The following is a 22,138-nucleotide window of genomic DNA, read 5'->3' on the forward strand; positions in this document are numbered from 1 at the left end:
ATTTTGAATAGAATTCGCGTGTATCCTGGCTGGTGTGAAATAAAAAGTTTAGAGATTAAGCACCATAAATATGGAAAAATAGATACGAAGGTTCTAACAAAGAAGCCCATCCGTGAAAACAACTGCCTCGAAACCCTTTGAACACTTTGGCTTGTTTTTAAGCTGCAGATATATTTAACGGTTAAAAACGGTTCGAACTACTTGGTCGGGCTTTATGAAAAGTTGCCAATATAAAAAAGACAAAGAGTCCAGGCCGATGTTGATCCACATGACTAACGGTTTGGCCGACATGGAGAAACTTTTTATTAATAAGGATTTAAGAATTTTTTATCATTGCCACAATAGTCGTACAAAAATAATGCACATAGATTCAATACTGGACAATTTCATTCACTTATATCCTAATCCTGAATATATAAATAATAATTTTGCTTTCGATGAAAAGCTAATCGAAGAAATGTTTCATACTCTTTTAATTTTCAAAAATATCAAATAAATAAACAAAACAAATGTATTTCAACCATTTTTCATGTACGATTCGAACACAATAATTTTTGTTTATTCACTAACAGTGTCATATTGAATATATACCGTAATAGTAATAATAATAATAATAGTAATTATAAGTAAATACAAACCAAGTAATTAATATTATATTATTAGTTATCGACTCGAAATGATACATTGTCGAAAAATATAATGTCTTATATATAAATATATATAATTTTGTTATCGATAAACAATCAAATAAGACATAAATTCTATGCCCCAAGCAATTCGTGCGAAATCCACGCTTGGAGGGAGGGAGGTGTTTGTAATTTTTCTTCTGTTTTTTTTTTTAACACAAAGTACATGTTAAATATTTGTTATTTATTTTTACCAGCAGCCATACTGCTATACTGCATTTTTACCATACTAATTTACGGCAATGGTTTTTTTTTTTTTTTAATTTTTCAATTTTTAATATTATATCCTAAACGTTAAAGGAATAATCATTGTCGTATCGCCTAAATAAATGAGGGGGAAAAAATTAAAAGTACAACACAATTTTACGATGATAATAATAATAATGAGTATAATGAATAATTACACAATACAACGAAAACCCGTATAAAATATTCTAAAAAAAGCTTCAAACAATTCACTTGGACAAATATTCCACTTGAACACCGTAAAGAATAATAATATATGTTATGTGATTACAAATATTTTCGGATAGGCGCGAATAATAATAATAATAATAATATGATAGTAGGTAATGTATTGGCTTTACATTTTACACTAGTCTTACAAAATATTATAATATATTAATGATCAAAAATCGTTAAGTACAGCACATGTTCGACTTAACGTATAATAATAATAATAATATTGTCGATACGCAAACAGCGATCATCACAATAGGTATACAATAATGACAAACAATAATATATTTTTAAGTCTTAGGTAAAAAATTAAAAATAAATAAATCGTTTATCGCTTTGCCATCTGCAATAATATTTTCTAACAGACACAATTTTGGACAACGGTTAAAAAATCAAACCTATTTATTTATTTTTAATGTCATATGCAAACACAAGTACGGATAACAATGGCGAAATAAAAAACATTTTTCACTAAAAAATACTGGGTTTTGAAAAGAAAAAAAAAATTACATTACCGTCATTTGCTACAACACTGCATACGAATACTACAAAAGTTATACAACAGCTTTGACTAATAATAACAACAATTATACATTATGATATTATACATAGTTAATTGATTAATTTTAATAGTAGTAGTATCAAATTCGCGACACGAAAGTCCAAAAATAAAAATAAAAGGCTTGGAATGGGAAAACCCACGGACGAGTTGCGCTGTCGTGAGCTCCGAAAAATAGTTACCAACGCGGTAAGTGGTACAACCCGTTTTCTAATAGCGGCCGATGTTTACATTACTTATCTTTATCTTATCTATTGATTGTTATCATGTTATCATGTTTATTATATGCGTAACACTTAACACCAGTTACCAGATCAGTGCGTGCAACAACCCTTAATAATTAAAAAAAAACTACGGAATCCGGTTTAAAAAATAACGCTTTTGCATAAAAAATAAATTCAAAATTGAATACATTTAAACAAATAAAGAACAACATTTCTCCGTTGAATTAATTTCTAGTTGGCGGCAATGATCGAAAACAGACCAATCTAACTGTAACCAAATGGCTCAATCGTAAAGGCAATTTTTTTTTAAATAATAATAACCAATAGCTTTCAAATTGTAATACATTTGTTTTTAACACGTATTAACATATTATTATAAATGCTATCAATTATAATTACCAAAAAATTGCATTTCTGTTAGCCTCATTTGAAAACAGCTAGGCCTACAGGCCCAACTGACCCTAATTAATATTTTTTAAGGCTGGGCGAAGCAATTTCAGTTTAAACTAGTTTAAGTTTAAATAACTAAAATAACAGTCGAGTTAAAAATTTGCGTATACGCGAAAAAAATGTTTTTTGGTGTAAAATCAAATTTATTCGTTGAAATAATATTTTTTATGCAACTTTTATTACATAAATTAAAATATAGTAAAATAAGTAATTAACTTAGCGCAACCTTGTTTTTTTTCAGTAAAAAGTAACCTAACCTAAATTAACTTAATAAGTAATTTTTAACTTCACGCTTTTTCCAGTTCAACCAGTCTTGCTATTATTAACCCTATCTTTGAGTCACAAATATATATTAAATATTAGGCATAAAATGAAAAACTAAAACAAAAATTAAGAATATACATTTTTTCTGGATCATCAACATTGATTGTTTAACATTTCCTTATTCAACATTTACTTAAGCTAATGATATTATTGCATTTTTTCAAACATGGACCACGTTCTAAACGCTGTGACGTTTAATTGTACACAGTTTTTATTTCAAATTACTGTCGCTTTTATTAGTTATTCCTTCAATTTGACTGAACTAGAAATTAAGGCAGCCTTCACCAGACGAAAACTCAAAGAAAAACTAAACCGACGAGTATTTGATAACAGTTACAGAGTTACAGAGTTGGGCGAAATCGGGACATTCCAAAATGATGAGGTATAATTTTGCCACTTAGCCTACATTTAAATAAAAATATTAAAACGACCCAACAAAATTTAACGCGTTCAAAACATTTTTTTTTTTGTAATTAATGGAACGTTATTATATTAGAAAAAAACGACGAAACAGTACAATACGTATCATAGCACAAAATTAACATTATCATAATAGTATACAATTATTATCGTTTTCAAATTTTCTCGGTTTTCAATGTTTAAAATTTATATACATAAAAATAAGTATCGGATTTTCAAAACATGCCTTATGAGATAAATAATTTTAAACGGTTATTAAATCAATTGTTTCAAATTTTATCAAATTCCTTCTTTTACAGTATTAAATTAATTACCCCACATTATCCTGTGTGTGAACGGTTGTATGATTAAAATAAAAACGAGTATTACTAGAAAAAAATGTATACTCAAATAACAATAATATTATTATTATTACAATATTAACGTAATATATGTTATATATATCACACTAATACGCGCTTATTATTTTTTTTTTTTCATTTTCAGTTTTAACATTTTTTTTTTAGCATTTTCTTTCAATTTTTCGTGTTAAAAAACTCATAATTACACTTAATAAAATATTACTTGTTAATAAGTAGGTAATACGATTATTACTATACAAAAAAAAACGTATGAATGTATGATAAGTTTTAAGCTAACGCAAACAAATATTTGATTTGGTCCGATTAAGGCAATTTTTTTTTTTTTTTTTGTAGTTTATAATATAATATAACAATTAAAGGGTGTCACGATGACCTGACGGATGCACAAAAATGATGGAAATCCGTCGCAGACCATCATAATTTACCCTGTTTTTAATATAGAATAGTCGTTTATTTATTTATAACTTATAGTTGATTTTAAACATTTTTTTTTTTTTATTGTTATCGGTGGGTTTCAGTGTTGTTACTACGGTCTTACATGTTTGAACGCCTACTCGCGGACGGCCTGACCGACGGTGACATGTACGACATCATGTGGTCGGATGAGTTCTCCGGTGGGCTGTGCGTCAACATGTCGGTTTGCGAACCCAGCTGATACGACAACTGATGGTGCATGTTATTGGAGCTGCCAGGTCGGCGGGCATATCCGCTTCCGCCGCCGTCTCTCTGTGTGACGTTCCGGTCGAACGACACGCTCTGCTGGGGTCGAGTCTGAGGCTGATGCTGTTGCTGGTGCTGCTGATGCTGATTTTGTTGGTGCTGCTGCGGCTGGTGTGGATGTTGCTGTTGCTGATGATGATGATGCTGCTGCTGCTGCTGCTGGTGGTGGTTCTGGTGCAATGGCTGGTGCTGCTGCTGATGATGCGGATGTTGGGGATGAAGGTGTTGCTGGGTCTTGGGGTGCGGCTGGTAAGCCGAGGCCGGAGGTACGTACACCATGCTGTCGTGGTCGCTGAGCTCGTAGTCGTCGTACTCGGTGCGCATGCGTTCCAGACGCGGAGGCATCCGTTCCATAGAATGATATTCTGTTGGCAAGAGCAAACCAACACTTATGAAATAAAAATAGTGATAAATGACCGCAAGGGTCAAGGGTCAGCATTGAGATAGGCACTATCACTGAGGTTGTACGGAGCTTGGACGCACACAATTCTACCGAGACTGAAGAGAAGGATTTCGGGACTTCAATGGATAGTTGACTTCCATCCAACTCCAGGCATAACAGGTTATAAATTCAATAACCAACCACTAAAAAGACTTCTAGCGTTCTCCACACAATAGTTTTCAGTTGATTTAACCAAAGAAAGCGGATAATGGAAGAAATACATAACGAAAGAATAGGCTTTCTGCACATGGAGCAAATAATCGAGGCTGCTAAGGGAATACGAACAAGAACGTCAACCTAATCTCGGCGACAGATATGTGTCTTAAGCTTTTCCACTATTGCCTACTACTAAATTTGAGTCGTTCTAGATATCAACCTCCATTTATATATAAATAGATCATTTTATGTTAACTCTAAGAACTTTTTTGATACATCTCTTCCGTATTTATTCTCGTTACCCCTGTTCCTAATTAAGTAGCCGTACAATAAATCTGATATAAATTTGAGACATTAAGTGAACAAGGCAGAAATTCAAAGATAACGGCTACACTTCTATTGCCATCTGGTTAGCAATAGAGGCGTTCGAAAAACTAATCTAGGTTTGGTCTTATCGAACATTAGGGCTAATCTGATAACTAACCGGACGATCCGTAATTGTTCATCATCATTGGCACGTCCATGCTCGGCGAACCCCTTAGCGGTCGGGTCAACAGTGGCGGATCGTTGAGGTCTGGCGTGACGGCCGGGTGAGTGGCCCTCCAATACGCCTCTAAGTACTCGGATATATGTTCACACGCTTCTTCTAGCTGATTTTCGTCCAGTATGACGTCGAACATTTCCGGTGGACACTGTGCCAGTTTTTCGGAAGCTACCATTTGCACGTTTAAGTGTCTTGTTTGCGATTTGCCTCGAGACTTGATCAACCGTTGCAGCACCTAACGCCGTTACAGATGGGAAACAACCAAGAGTTAGGGTATGATATTGTATTGAATAATTAAGATTGACTATAGTCGCCATAAACAGTCATCAGGCTTACCTTGGGTGAAGATACTTTTAAGTACACTATGGTCGGCGCCAAAGAAGTCTTCGCTAGCTGCGACGGATGGTTAATGGTATCACAATCCAAAACCACCAACTATAGGCAAACCATTTACTTTAGTTTACAAAACATGACCCGCGAGAATAGCTCTTACCTGTAGCGTTCTGGCGAGCTCGAAAATTCGTTCGATTTCTTGCTGCACGTCGGCCATTATATTTGACCGGGAATTCGAACCGGGTTTACTCTCGATTATGGTCCTCTTCGATGGATTATTCAACAAAGACCTTTTCGCCAAAGATATGTCAGCCATGACGCGTGTTATGATTATTCTAAACAAACGGTGCAAAAGTGAACAGATATGAAATTTTAGTAGGAATGAATAATATCATAAACCTTAGAGAGTTGATTTTTGGATTAAATTGGTTTCTAAAAGTTTAATGCAATAAGGACACCAATCTAATTGTGGATGACTATTAGGAAGTGGCTTGACAACAGAATTAATAAGAAAGCATAGATTGAGATGGTTACGATAGGATATATAAAAGAGACAATGTATGTCTTCAGAAAAAAGATACAATAGATGATGGAAAACGGTGCAGAAGTTGTAAATGAACGTTTTATATCGAATCAAAGGATAAACTATTTGGAAGTTTTAGACAAACTATCTTTAACGACGTTATCATACCTTCCTTCGAAACGGTGTTTGAGAAAATCGAACAAAGCTTTCTGCATCATGTCGGTGACCTCGTAGCCCTTCAGAGAAGGTCCGACTAGAACGACTGGTCTCATTGACGGCACTACATCATATGGCGGCGTGGTTTCTTGTTTTTTAAAGAAAATTTTTCTTTTGTCTTTTGCAGTCGGTGCGGTCAGAGTACTTCTGGCGGATATACGGCCGCTTGCAATATCGTCGTCTTCTGTTATTTCCCGAACAAAACAAACATACTTATAACAAATATCTAAATGGCAACTAGACTCAAATAACATAATCCACAAAATTCAAAACCCAAACATGAAATTCAGATCAAACAAAGACAGAGTGGACGAATTTACAAACGAATCGATGATAATAAAAAATGTAAGCAATTTAATGAGATGGGGGGGGGGGCGGGGAGAATTGATGGTCTTTAGAGGTTATTTGTAATTTTTTTTTTATTGTATCTCTTTCAAAAATCAATGAAAATTATAAATTAGGAACAGACAGAAATAGAGTCCATTGATAAATAGTGTATGATTAAAAACAGAATTTTGAAAAACATTCCACTTAATATACCCTTTTTGGTTTTCATCACTTCAATCCAAACAGTATAACAATGTTTCATAAGGAATCGAATAGGTAATTTAGTTTTAACACTGTCACCACAAAATCACTTATGAGACATGAACAGGCAGCAAATGACACGATGGTGACTTAAATTCAAAATGTATATTTTAGACGTATTCTTATTATTATTTGGTATTTATATTAATTTAAACGTTTAAAAAATATTTAACTTCACAGCAATGACTTTGGGACCACTGCAAGAGTAAAATTATATACCTATGGAAGAGAATAAAAACAACATTCATTATGACCATACACGAATTAAAAAAAGTAAAACATTTCATTGGTAGAATAAAATTATAAGAAACATTCTATGAATATTATCATTGTTAGCAAATGATGATAATTAACAGTTGCTTTGTGTTTTTAACAACACCAAAACAAAAATTATCTGCGTGTGTTACTGTAGCTTTGTAGAAATAACTTTTAAAGAAGTTTTATAATATGTAGTTTTCAAACGCCAAAAGGATGCCAAATCGCATGAAATTAATGAAAGTATTAAAATATGATAATGGCGGACTAATTTATAAACCAGCAAGCCTCGACAAAAAAACGATATTAAGTTAGCTGTCTTTTTAAAATCATAGTTACGAGATAGGTGTTGTTTGGTGACTAAAAAAATGAAAAGAGACTATGTTTTATTAGACATTTTTGCGCAGTAGAATTGTAAGTAATTTTAAGATATAGTTATAATTATTATTATTATGGTTATGCTTTTGTCGAACACTGTTTTATTGTGAACTTTTCGCCATTTAAGTGTGATCAAACGCAATTTCGACGAAGGACTGTTGTTATGCGACCAAAAAAGTTTTTAACTAAAAAATTCAATTGTTTCGAAGTAGAAACGGCTAAATAATGCTCCAACAACACCGGAAGTTCCGAAGGATTTCTTTATAAGTCGTCCGAGTGGAAGCCAAGTAACGGATTCCCGTTAAAGTATTTTAATTTAGGAGACTCCGCGTTATTCACAGAACCCGTAAATCCCTACAATACACGAGGATAGCCGTTGATCTATCTTAAGGAATCTTTGATCACGATACTTGCAGGACAATCATTGGACCTAAACGGGGTATCCTCGAAGAATTTGTCATACCCGCGTTGAAATCATAAGGGGGAAAGCATTAGGATTTAGGGAGTGTTATAGGGTTATGAACATAACGAGTACTTATTTTATTATTAATGATGCTCGTTAAAAAAAACAATCGACTACAACGTTCGTGCCTTACAAACACAAAACACACGCAGACACAAGAGTACACAGTGATGAGAACTGGAGATGAGACAATAAAATGTTACTTTTTTAAACCGGGTAGGTACATACCGGGAGTGGTAGGGGTAGAACCCCCTGAATCGCCCCCCTTATTGGTAGTCAGCATATCATTAATTACACCACCTAAATTTGACGACGACGAGGTTTTGGAAGAATGGGTTTTTGAGCTTCTCGACGGGTTCATCTGGCGCAGCAGTTCCAGCTTGGCTGGTGACGGTATGAAGCCCACATCGGAACCCTCCTTCACCAAACGGCCTATCCACCAGTTATTGTCGTACTTTTCCTGTGAAAACGAATTTTAACAAAAAAAAATATCATCACATTTTCATAATACACACTCGACGCAACCGCGTGCTCGCAAGTGCTTCTAGCACTATGGGTACTTGCCTTGATATGCAAAAAGTCTTTAGTGTCGAAAGTGATGGCGCAGCCTTGTATGGGCGAATCGTCATCCTTCTTACCGTCGAACGCCACGTTAGTTCGCACAGCAAACGCCACCGGTTTTGTCTGGGAAACAAACGATTGAATGGCAAACTAATCAGTAAGTCTAAACAAAGATACTCGGTAGAGTTGGGCGAGTTTAAATTATTAAGTAACCAATAAAAACTGTTGATGGTTATAGTTTGTTTTTCTTGAATCAGTAACCGCAAATTTCGTTTTTTTTCAGGAGCTGATAAAAAATGATCATTGAAATGTTTTTGGACGCAGTTTTTTAGAGTTTAAAGTGTGATAATTCGACTGGCCATAATATTATATGTATATTGTAAAGGGTTTCCCACAAGGATTTAACCTATATTATTTCCGCATTTATACGGACCATAGGGATAGAGTTTCATAATTAACTCGGGTTGACCTTCTCGCGACTACTTCAATAATAATAACGGTCGACTCGATTGCCAATTTCAAGAGATTATTATTATAATTAAGACACAGCTCCAGTGGCGGGACTATATTAACTAAACTAGTTATGCAGTGCCAATGACTGCACGTTTGGATAGTATATTATTATAATATAAGAGGAATGCATTGTCAACATTTGGAAATCATACTCAAACTATTATTAAACATTATACGAGTAATAATTGTGGAAATAATACCAAGTACCTACTTTTATAATGGTATACTTTTAACTTCATCCGGATTTGTTTGTTTGCTATTTAATTAAAAATAACTGGCATTATAGGAAGTGATTTCTGAGTATTTGTTATTTTACTTCTTCCTTGAAACGTATTATTTTCTCTCTCTCTCATAACAAGCTTTATATTTTGTGGATTTTAATTTATTATTGTTGTTCCGGGTAAAACAAACAGTTTCGGTAAATCCATTTGAATACCTATTTTGGTGATGACCCATTTTGTATTCCGACAATTCGGGCTTCTGAGAATATGCGACAAAAGCACAAACGATTACAGAGAAAATAATAGGTATATACAATACACCTAAGTCGCATTGGTATTGTAATTGATTCAATTACCAAGAAAATTTATTTAAAGGCTGTGTCTGCACACGTCGTCGGTGTCACGTATTTAGATATCATTTTGCATTTGTTTCCCCACTCCCCCCCCCTACCCACCAAGTACGGTGTAGAATATGAAATTGCTTGTATAAAAAACTGTTTTAATCGATTTCCTGTCAGCAGTTGGGCGTTAGCGACCGTGCAATGTTTTAAAGAGCATTCAGTTAAAAAAAAAAAAAATTGTAATTTTATTTCGCAACGGATAGGTACCAATTAAATGCGTCGTGCGATTTTTAAAGCGTTTTAACTTTTTTTTTTTTTTAACATAAAAAAGCTTTTATTGGCTTTACCCTCCGTTGTCCTCCCCAACCCAATAAAACAACTGTTAAAATACGATTATTTTCTAACAAAATAAAAATCATTAAATTATGCGAAATGCAAATCAGTGAAACCAAATAAAACCAAAAACTTTTTTTTAGATTTTTCGATGGTTGTTTTAACGACCTAATAAAAAAAAAATCCTATCTATCGGCTGGAAAACAATAAAAAGACACGATGACTTTTTTTTCATAATCCTAGGTTCTTTCCAACACGGTTTGTTAATAGAGTTGACCAAAATGTTTTGCACAGTTTTTTTTTTATGTCGGTTTGACTATATTTTGTTTATATTTTATCTGTACTGAGGTACAGATTTTATACCTCAATTTTATTTAAAATACATTTTTTTGTCAAAAAAGTTTACTCTATAATTTTCTAACCGGGCGAGAGTTGTAAGTACAATATTATAGTTTTTGATTACCACGACTGGTATCCTTAAGCATGCATACATCTTACAAAGCTCCCAACGGACGGTATTGTTATCATAGTATTAAATATGTGTTGTCAATACTTACACGACTGTTAAGTAGTTGTGAACGAGCTCTGTGCTCATTTTCGCGCCGCAGCGCTTCTTTTTCGATGCCTAGAGACAGATCCGCTGTGTTCGTTATAACGTCTGAATCTATCGACCCCTGGAACAAACAAAAAACAGATTGTTCGTACTTAAGCACTTCGACCAGAAAACAATAATAATATTATGATTTTTTATAGATATAAAAGCCAAATGGTTTAACGCTGCGCCGTTGACAATAGGAATATAAAGTATTTCGGTCGCGCACTTATGTTTAATTTAGAAGACACAAGTTGGAGTGGAAACGTTGCTATGTGCTGGGTGCATAAAAGTTTATTAAAATCACAAAGCAATAGAAACCCAAAAAAGGTATCTGTTTAACACGCTGGCATTATAGTGTCATTGGACTTTTCTTAACCTACCAATTGCCATCCGAGGATTGCTGGAGCTGAAAGTATTTTGTTCTAGACCTACTTTTCATGCACTAAAACCACATGGTATGCAAAAACAAATTGGCACTGTGTAGTATTAATCATGAATAACGTTAAAACACGGTAGTAGTCAATTAGTTTGGAGCTTTGGTCTCCAAACGACTGTATGATGTGTGAAAGACTAAAACCGTAGGTGTGGCGGCAGACGCAGAAACGGAGCGGAATAATTTACTTAGCATCAAACGATTAGACAGCCGGAGGAGCTTTATGATAACGACAAGACAAGTGTATAGGTAGAAGGCGAATTGCTCCCCCGACCGTGTTAAAGCGACCCGTCAAACGTGATTTGCTAGGGTTTCGGTAGATAAGTAGGGTAGGTAATTGTAACCCCACAATCCATAATCGCCTGCCTGCGCTGTGCAAGTTGAACTATTATTATTTCACACGCCAACCACCTCGAGACGTCATCTTCTAACTTATTCTCGTCTCGTGGTGTATCTTGTAGCGAATCACATTTTCTCGATTATCGATCCAATCCGTGATATGTGTTTTTACAGCCAAGTCGTATACGGTCAAATTGAATTTGGCCCCGGCGTATTGCTTAATGGAATTTAACGTCGTTCTCGGTCGTAATTCGATTCGCTCGAGTCCCTAAGAAGAGGAGATTCGCGACGGGTTCCGTTTTGAGCTTCCTAAGCGTTTCCCAGCAATTTCGGTTTAGAGTTCAATAATAATAATAATAATAATATCTAGTGTCCTAGTATAATATTATTATCCTTTAGCCGGTGGGGTGACATTATCCACGCCTCGTCTATTACGACGGTGACAGTAATTTCTACTTGACGCGTCACTTAAATTCCGTTCCTTCTCTCTTGGCTAACCGAATTTATGTCTCTTTGAGTTTTCACCAGTGTCAGATTAGATAATATTACCAAGAGAAACTGTTTTAACAAAAAAAAAAACGTCTAAATAATCATTATAACTGTACGTCAACCGGTAGGTAAATACATTTGAAATTTGACTACGTTAAACGATTTTTTTTTTAATTAGTAACTGGAACATTAATGTACATAGACATTAAACAATATTTCCAAAAATCTTAATAAAAACGTCCCGTTGAAGGAACACAGATCAACACCCAATATGCAACTTAAAAAAAAAAATAATCTTTACCAATACAATCCAAATAAACGGACTTACAAAAAAAATGTATCCATTTAAAACCGTTGCCTAGTTTTTAAGAACATATTCGGGCCTCTTCAAATTTTATAATTTGAATACGGTTTCAAGATGTTTAAATATCGTGTACAAGAAAAAGCTATTACCAATATTGGTTTAATTAAGACAACAGTAACCGAGAATACCTAGCGTCGACATTAGCAAAGTACCCTAGCCTAGGGAAAAGTGGGAAGAAGAACGATTGTGAAATGTGTACAAAGGTCAACATGGGTAAGGTCTTACTTAGGCCACAGTATAGGGACATTAAAATAACGCCAGGTAGTAAGTAAAGGGAGTCAACGTCCTCAAGATAATAAACATAAGGTCAACGAGTGTCCTACGACCGGCCTGAGGATTATATCATTACCATATTTTCTTTTTGACCCAAAAGCTGCGAACACAGCTGTCACAGATACCGTGTTAGCTCAGCTGTTTCCATTGCATATCGCTTTGATGAAAATATAAACAAGGAATTTTCAATATCTTTGTCGCTGCCACATTCCAAGTCATTTGCCTACAGACGGCAATGGAGAAGTAATATAGTGATACTTCAACGAAAAATTCATTAACTATTATTTATAACAGAAATTCCACGAAAGTTGTCTCCGGAAAACAAAGTATATTTGCTGACTATTTTTAGCTGGTTCCGGATAAGTATGACTTAAGTTTTGACATTATTATTCATCGTCATCTAAATTCCTTAAAGTAATTTAAAACAAGTAACCCGAATAAGCTATGTAATCTATTTAAAGCAAATCTTTGACACCTACTAAAGTGTTTTTTTTTTTTAAACATTTTTAAATTCTTTTTCGCTTGAACTATATTGTAATATATTATCAGAAAAGAACGAACAACGAATAAATCACTATAATGGCTCGAACTCGATGAAAAAAACTGATATTGGTTATTTTTTCAGCGCCAGTGTGTACCGAACAACAATGTCAGTGTCGAAAGCGATAAATATGCTGTAACGATATAGAAAAATCAGAATTTTCATTGTAGTAAAAGTTTTGAAATTTACATAAATAATAAAAAAAACGTGGATAGGCCACGAAAGCTCGTCACGTGGCTACAAGTACAAACAATATTTGGAAGTTATTGAAGATTATATAGGCTTACCTAATATTGCCACGTACCGACACTATCTTTTTACAAATGATGATGATACGTTCGATTATGTCTTGTTAGATAAATATTTTTAAAAAGAAAATAATTGAAATAAATAATTCACAAACTATCTATAACGAATAGGCTGGCTTTTTTTTTTATTCTGTACAAATCGTTTTTCGGTCAGAATAAATATTTAAACTTACCAATTTTTTTTTTTTAAAGACAATCAAATTATCGTTGTAATTCTTATCGAAAAAGAAGAATATATTTTCAAACGCGATGGTTTAGTTTTTTAATCGTTTTCCTTGGATAGTAAAAAAAAATATAGGTAAAAAGAACCGAACGTAACCCATTTATTTTTTTTTAACTTTCATTTTAACTGGATTGATAGCAAAAAGTGTGTGTGTGTGTGTAAACGTACAAAATTCAAAGGAGCAAAACGCAGTGCCAGAATAAAAGTCGTTCTGAGTAGGTACTTGAATAGTGAAAAGTCTGATTGGCATTATTAAAAAGTTGTCTCTCCGTTCGAAAGGATCACAAAAAAAAAAAATGTTCGTTTTTATAGGAAAGCATGTCAATCAAATTATATCAATCGCGTTTTGTGTAAGCGGTGTCGTTTAAATTGTTATTTAGGAGTGACAAAAAAAAAATTTTAAAAATGGCGGATAAAACGTTTGATGTCCACGTCATTAACGATGAACTTTTTGGTACGATTTACTTATTTAAAGGAGCGTTTTTATAATTTGGTTGCAATACCTATAAACCACAAACCTTTTCGTTCGACCAGCTTTGATGTTTCTAGCGTCGTATGCAAATACCCCACTTACATTAACATTCGTGAAAACTTTATGAATTAAGACAAAGACAGAAACATTATAATATAACATTAGCAAGGTGCTCGCTAACGTGCATTCTCGCACTGTCAGTTTTGAATAATTGAATTGTTCTCTTCGACAAATTGTTTCCAACAAAACTGCTGAACAGTGAAGATATTATAACCGTTCAATCGTTAAATTATTTATTAGTTTATTAACCGAGTCACGTTTGAAGTACCCGTTTGTTAATAAGTATAATATGTATAGTCGATTTGTCAATAGAATTGTGCACGAAGCTGACATTTTTTATTGATTCATTCATATTGACACTGCATTTGTTTAAAACTTTCAACTATTTTCAGTTATTTTTGTGAAGACACGTGTTTGGGGAGTGATAAAATGAAGTTTTACAATCTTCCAAAGGTTTATAATAAGTTATAAAATCTTATTTTTTGTTCTATACGATGACCGTAATATACAGTTAAATTTTGTTTACAATTAAAAAAGTACTTTTATAGTTTGCTTAAAAATGTCTAGTTCATTCAAAAGAGCGGTGTTCCAATTACAGGGGTGGAGTATCTAGGAATAAAAAAAATGTACTTAAAATACATAATATAAATAATATAGTCATAGAGTTAAATTTTACTATGTAAAAAAAAATACATATTCTAATACATTATATTATTATTAAAAAAAAAAAAAAAACATAGATATATACTTTTAATGCGTATAAGTACATAAACTCCCATAGGAACCTCCCCTTGTATTCGCCCGTGTGCTTAAACAAAAAGATTTGCTTAACTATAATTTTATTGCTAACAAATTTTAATAATTTGTGGGATTTTTCTAAGATTATTATTTGTTCTATACGATAGTAATTGATTAATAGCTGAAAAAGATATTAAAATGGACATTGATCGTGCACAAGCCCTTGTGGATTTAATGGTCAACTAGTACAACAGCGGTAATGCGTCTTAATAGGTTGTTAGTAGAGTTCATATTATATTGTAATATGAGCGAATTATCCAAACGGATTTGTCATAAACTACTCGAGAACAAGACGTCCGGGGTACAAGTGGATAGACGCGGTTACGGTCGAATAGACTACACGAGAGAATTAACGCTTGCGAAGGATAATACGGGCGAGCGGGATGAGTTGTGTTGAAAAAAGGCAACAGTAAAGCGGCTTAATAGAGGCAAAGGCAGACACTCGAAAAGAAACGGTGTGCACGTCAACAAAGACATCGAAGTGTGTACATCGAAGAAAGGGAGAGAGAGAGAGATAGGGTGGAAAAAGCTAGGCGGTGGGAATTAGGTTAGCCCGACCGACTCGTGTGGCGGCGCGGTGGATTATCATCTTTGACGTGAGTACGTTTGTAAGTTCGGGACCATGAAAACTTTCGCTTTCAACATCGTTTTCCCGTGAAGGATATACCTAGTCGCAGTCAGAGGGGCGGCGAGACAAACGCTTTTATACGGTGCCATTCGATAGATCGGTTCAAGGTCTCCGATGTACTTTGTACTCACACGGGACGGGTCTGGGAGGGGGGGGGGCGAGGAAGGGGCAAAGTTTTGTACTATAAATACTTAATCCCGGCGAAACTACCGTCTCGATGCACGTGGATGGTTTTTTTTTTTTTGTAGATTTGTAGATCATTTTTTTTTTTCTCGACCTCCTAACCCGTTCAAATGATCGCCGCGGCGAGGCTCGGACGGAAATGATATTACCGAAAAATCAATTACGGATGCCAGCCGACATCAAAGGGAAAACGCACCCCAGTAGTGTATTCCATTACGGCCAAACGGAACGCAGTCGACATAAAAGGCTAGCTATATTATTATTATTATTATTATTATTATTGTTATGTTCGGTTGTTGGAATAACACACGAGCCGGGACATGCACATCTGACGTAACGTCGTTTCATTTAATATTTATAATACAGGACGTATACTTAGCCGTACGATATACTTAACCCCCCCCCCTGGCCCCGCCCCGCGTGTTCGGTATCAATTTCGAAACAAAGGCCGAAATTATTACACACACTAATGTAATATATTATATTATATAATGATCAGACCCGTCTGAGTGGGCGGTCGGTACAAAGGAAATAAGTTACCACAGTGGTAGACACACCTAATATGCAGTTATTTAATAATTATAATATTATATTGTCAAACTTTTCTATCCGTCGCCATTTTTTTTTTTTTTGTACTCAATAAAAAGGAAAAACCGATAAAACCCTATAAACAACTTATATTTATGTGTAAATACCAAAGTACGTTTGTTAGGCTTAAACGGAAGAAACCCGCTGGGGGTCTGCGTGGACTTTTTTTTCGGCCAACTAAAATTAAAATCAGTGAAGGGTGAAATCCTCCTCGATTGCCTTCTCCATTCGACCACTATCGTTAAGCTACTAAGATATACTTCTACACAAGTTCCAGCTTAGATAGTAAATTTAATTTACAATAATTTAATGAATACTATTGAAATAGTGAATTTAACCATCTCAACATTAATGTTGAGACTTAATACAATATATTTGGCAGAAGTTGGTATCTTATCAATGGATCATGAAAAAAAAAATAGGATTTTCAAATATAATTAGACGATAATCTTAAAAGCCAAGTGAAATTTGGGTTTGAGGCTAATGGCGGAGAGGCATACGCAATAAATATTCGTTTGAAACATCAACTCAATCCAAAACAATAATTTTTTTTTTCTACTAGAACTTTTTCAACTTGTACCCTCTCCCCTACTCAAAATACGAAAAAAATTAGTCCAGCGGTTAAAAAAAATCTTAAAATTGTAAAAACCACACCTTCTCAGCTCCGCATTGAAGATAAAACATAATTTTAAAAAATCAGTAATTTAATAGGCAGCCTGGATTTACTGTTTCTTGTTGAAAAAATAAGTTTACATTGGTTTGACCTGATCTTGACTTTTCCCCGCAAAATCGTGCGAGTGATTTTTCATTGAAATTATCACTCTGATTTTTTTTTAGATTCTAAGGCAATGCACACAAGAGATGCCAGCGACGCTATATTACTAAAGGCAGAATTTCGGGAAAATTTGAAAGTAGTTGAACATTTGAAGAATAAAAAAAAAAACAAGTGTTTAAAAAATATAGATCTAAGTAACTACACGAACGAGTATATTAATTTAAAATTATAAATAATAACCATTGCTTTAAAATAAAAAATATTTCTGTGAGAATTGAATCGGAGTAAAACAGCTGTGTTATTAATTATTATCAGATAATTATTTATTTATGGGTTCCCCGCACAGACTGTACGGCACACGGTTCCACTTAGGAAATACACACAGGAAATATTTTTAAAAAAATTTCAATTTTATCAATTTACAGAACAGACTGATTTGTATAAGCTTCGAGGTATTATGTTAAACTTAAACGATTTTTGCAATGTGTAAACGCCATTTTATACCTAAAAGCCTGACAAAATTGCGACTACCTACTTAGAATAATCGGAAATCAATTAATAAACTTTATTCTTTATTGTCTAAGGTTATCTGCTACTCTAGAATTTTATTCTAAATCACTTTAACATATTTCAAAAACTGCCCAAGTTTTATATATATATTTTTTTTTATTGTTATTATATTTTATTATAATATAATTAAATTTATTGACATTATTTTGTTTTGAGTTTTATATAATAGCTTATGATTGGGCACGGATTAAAATGCAAATGCATTTTTCCCTCTTAAGTTTGAGCACAATGAACATTAAGCCGATAAATGGTTTTAAAGTGTGTAGATTTTTATTATGACATTTTTTGTCTTTATTCGCTTTTTCATGATGCTTTTTTTTTATCGTCGGTCATTATTTTGGTTATTTAAAGTTTTTTTAAGAATTATTACTTGGCATTTCTATTATTTTCATACACATTATACAAAGCACATTTTACTGCTATTGTTGACTGTTGACTATATATCAAAAAATTAATGTCTGACCACAACTCGGTATATTGTCCTCCAAAAACGGGATTTCCGTTAAACATTTTGTTTATTATTACATTCGGTAACATTGTTTACAGAATTTTTTTTATAAAACATGAAAACCGTAAATAATAATAATAATAAGTCAATGTAGACATTTTATTTTTATTAAAATTTGTAGCTTAAAAAAAAAATTGCCAGCACAAGTATTGACTGCAAAATTTCGAATCAATCAATCATCTAGGTGATGAATTAATTTTCAAAATTGAATGGTTTAAGTGAGTAAGATCATAAATCATTTTTTGTGATGTTCAATATAAATTGTGTAAAAAGTGTTTTAATGTGTCGATTGGTTGCACTACGCTGTTTTTATAATAAACGACTAACACGACTAAAATATCAGTATTTTATCAAAAAAAAAACGTTGTTATCCCTGCGTGAAAGGTCACAAGTCATTAAACTAATCAAATATATTAGATAAGTAATTATTAAGAAAAATTGAAATTTTCACAGGTTTAACGTTTCGACTGAAAACCAGCGAATTTAACCGTCCAATATTTTGACTTTTAAATATTTTCCGTGCATCATTTTTATCCGTGCCCTACTTAACAATGACAATATTGTAGAGTAAAACAGAAGTCGGAACATAATATACCTGAGCTTCTGCGGTCGAACATGCGGCCATACAGCTGTATAGATCAAACACAGAGGGGCAATCAGAAGCCATGTCCGTGCGTTTGTGTTCGGCGAAAATGGCAAAGGCGCAAAAACGACTGGTAAATAATTTTTTATAAAAAGAAAAAAAAACACTACTAGCGGTATGATAACTACCACGCGGCAAACTGGTTGGGCTACTGAAAAGCGACAATAAGTCGAGCCGGGTTAATAGGCATAATATTTAATAATAAATACATTAACGGTATCCGCAAAAGGAACTGGAGACGGGATTTCCTGAAATCGCTTTCCCCTTCCCACGGCCCGGTTTGATAACCACCGTAGCAGTTATCGGATGGCCGACGTCGCCGGATAAGCTAATTAACGAGGCCGGAATGCCAGTCGTGGATTAGCATAGGGTTTTATTGATGATGAAAACAAATAAATAACCATAATAATAGGAGCACGTCATGCTAGTGTAACGATAATTAAACAATTTTTAATATCGATTCTACATTATGATAATAATAATATTATGTGTGTGGACTGAGTAATACTTCCGGTCGATCGATAAACTCAATCACAATACACTGTGAAAAGTCTCGGTCTATATTTCAAATGCTTTTTAAAATTATCAGTCATCCTTACAGTTTTTAATTTTGGGCAAATTCGAACTATACACTTTTCACTATATGATTTATATTGTGTATGATGTATATTTTTAAATAAATCTGTATAAACGTGTTAAGGTTTCATGGATTGAAGTATTATTTACTTGATGATCTTTGGATGTACAAATATGAATTTACAAAATGTGTAAATTTACCGTTTATGTAAATTTTATATACATATATAGATAACTTTTTCTAAATCTAATGACCGTTCTCCCCGGTTGGGTTTAACATTTAAGTATAGTTTGTCCTTTAGTTTTAATACTGTTAAACTTTACTTAATTTTTGAGCTAAACTGGCGAGTACGGTCATTAGTGTAGTACAATTAAGACTGAAAATACAAAGTTAGTAATATATGAAAAAAAAAAGGAACAAAAAAAGAGTCAAGACCGTGCTAATATATTTTTTTAAACACAATATTTTAGCTTCGACGCGGATGCTATTGGTTTTACAATAGATGACGTGTGCTTTTCTTGAAGCGTTTGACTATTTTCTTCGAGTAGCATCAAATAAGATTGGCAGATAAATCGATATGTGTGTGGCAATGTTTTTTAACGAGGCATAAAGGTCATATTCGGGAAGTATCAAACGTTTGGTCGACGATGAAGTAAAAAAAAAAACGTATACATTAAATAGACGTGTCCAGTAAGATTACTCAAGCTTCGATCCGGCGAAGGTATAGGTTTTACAATGATGTGTGCTTTTTTATGTTGTACCCACTAAAACTTTTTTTAATTCTAGACCATCTAGTTGATGTTTCGGGAGGGGGGGAGGAGGTTAAAGCTGAAAAGTTTCACCCCTTCACTCTTGGAATCGCACGAAAAAGAAAACTATACAAATATTCAAAGCCAGATAGCTGTGTTTTAAGCATAATATATAATGATACACATTTTACCAAGTGTTCTACCGTATTGACAAGCATACAACTAACCAAGTGAGCTACCGTACATTCGACCGTTGATGTTACTAAAATATATTTACTTAAATATATCACTTATTTTTTAAATACTAAAAAACAATTTAAAAATTTAGTAATAAAAAAGCACGAAAAAAATCAAGTACAGGTAATTTTTTTTTTTTTAATGTGTAAAAGCACTCACTTAATCAGATTGTAAATAGTATAATCATAAGCGTAGAGTAAAAAAGTAAAATCCGACAAACTTGAAATTCCTATCCATAAAACTAGCTTAGTTTGAATCAAGTATATTTTTTAATTAAAACTGCACAAAACGTAATTTTGTGGGAACTAAAATAATATAATTGTAATGGGTTACCGAGCTTAATACGAATACAGTAATAATTGTCAATAGATAACAAATACGGCAGTATTGATATTGTTATTAGTCAAGGGCGTTTACAGGAAGGGGAGTTTTATTTGGGGCAAGTTCGATAGGTCACAACTGTTCAACAAAACTTTCCCGCGTTAAAGTTTTTTTTGTGAAATTTCTGCACATAAATACAAAAAAATCGTATACAACAACACGATTTTAGAACAAAAACAAAATATTCACAGTACAACAATATGGTGATTCGTGATTCGTAGATACTTGATTTCTCTTAAACCAATTATTGCAATTTCGTAGTTTTTCTAATTGGAAATACTTCAGTTTAGGTTAGGTATATTACAGTACTAGACAATATTTTACAGACAGAAGGCGGAGTGCGGTAGTGTAACGAGCACAGCTAAAAATAATAGTACACCTCCACCCCCCTTCCTCCAGTTTTAAATTTTAAACTTAAAAAGTAATTACACAAAACTGGGGACCGGTCGAAATTTAAGGAAATAATTAAAAAAAAGTTAATTAAACAAATACGTTACCGTTTAAGTTTTAAAAATGAATAAAGATCTCGAAAATACAAAGTAAGTAATTCATAATCCTTATCCTTCTCCTTATATAGATATATAAGGAAAGAACAGATGTGTTTTATGGTCCAGTTTTCTGGTGAGGCATTTGAATAATTTCACGTTTATTTTTTTTCCCCAGAGTCGTTGCAAATCGACCCTTTTTCCCATTTCTATTCGGGGGAGGGGAGGCGAGGGGAGGGCAAACGTTTTATTTCGTTTTTCCGCTTGTCTGACGAAACTTTTGTCTGGTTTCTATACAAGTTATCAAATTAATTTTTTAGTATTTCGACGTTAAAAAGTGTGAATTCAGAATTCAATTGAGATATACAACATAGAATGTAATGTTATAGTGGTTCGAAGAAATATCACATAATACATTCGCTCATTGTTTTAGTTTAAAAAAAATCCATACATCTTTGGTACCTAGTGTGTACAATTTCTTCAACGTTTTACTTGAACTGGTTTTGCATTAATACATTAGAAACGCAAAAAGTTCATCAAATCAGTTACCAGTTGTCCATATCGATACAGTTATTGTCGAGGTAAAAATTATTTTAAAGATAAATCTGTTGCCTAGCCAACTAATAATCCCCATAATCTCCCCCCCCCCCACCCAAATAAGTTTTACCCAAGTAGTTATAACTAATATACCAGTATACCAAAGGTATAGATTAGGGTGACGAAATGTTTGCAGCCAAAAGCTAGTTACCAGAACGTCTAAAGTTAGAAGTTGGGTATAGACAATTTTTTTGCAAATCTTAATTAAAATGTTGAACTGTGATGTGTAATTATTTGCTATATATTTATAT

The 22,138-nt window shown here is 33.4% G+C and overlaps 1 protein-coding gene across 4 annotated transcripts in view; it reads right to left on the reverse strand.

Annotated features, from left to right (window-relative positions):
• Positions 1 to 1,111: 1,111 nt before the first annotated feature.
• The window catches only part of LOC126836572 (voltage-dependent L-type calcium channel subunit beta-1), a 34,575-nt gene continuing 13,548 nt past the window's right edge, over positions 1,112 to 22,138 (reverse strand). For 2 of the 4 annotated variants that reach the window (XM_050570111.1, XM_050570109.1), the window contains 8 exons: positions 10,629 to 10,745; positions 8,667 to 8,786; positions 8,331 to 8,562; positions 6,371 to 6,602; positions 5,840 to 6,014; positions 5,683 to 5,781; positions 5,287 to 5,581; positions 1,112 to 4,569 (listed from right to left, as the gene is read on the reverse strand). In XM_050570111.1, coding sequence (XP_050426068.1) covers positions 4,019 to 4,569; positions 5,287 to 5,581; positions 5,683 to 5,781; positions 5,840 to 6,014; positions 6,371 to 6,602; positions 8,331 to 8,562; positions 8,667 to 8,786; positions 10,629 to 10,745 — 1,821 coding nt within the window. In that variant the 3' untranslated portion in view covers positions 1,112 to 4,018. Of the gene's footprint in view, positions 4,570 to 5,286; positions 5,582 to 5,682; positions 5,782 to 5,839; positions 6,015 to 6,370; positions 6,603 to 8,330; positions 8,563 to 8,666; positions 8,787 to 10,628; positions 10,746 to 18,813; positions 19,000 to 22,138 lie in introns of those variants that run through there. The other 2 variants (XM_050570112.1, XM_050570108.1) reach the window with 2 other exon arrangements.

Source organism: Adelges cooleyi, unplaced genomic scaffold, assembly GCF_023614345.1.
Source record: "Adelges cooleyi isolate 19-005CV unplaced genomic scaffold, UGA_ACOO_1.1 ACOO_flye_CR_arks_rails_tigmint_CR_PRNA_247, whole genome shotgun sequence".
NCBI lineage: Eukaryota > Metazoa > Arthropoda > Insecta > Hemiptera > Adelgidae > Adelges > Adelges cooleyi.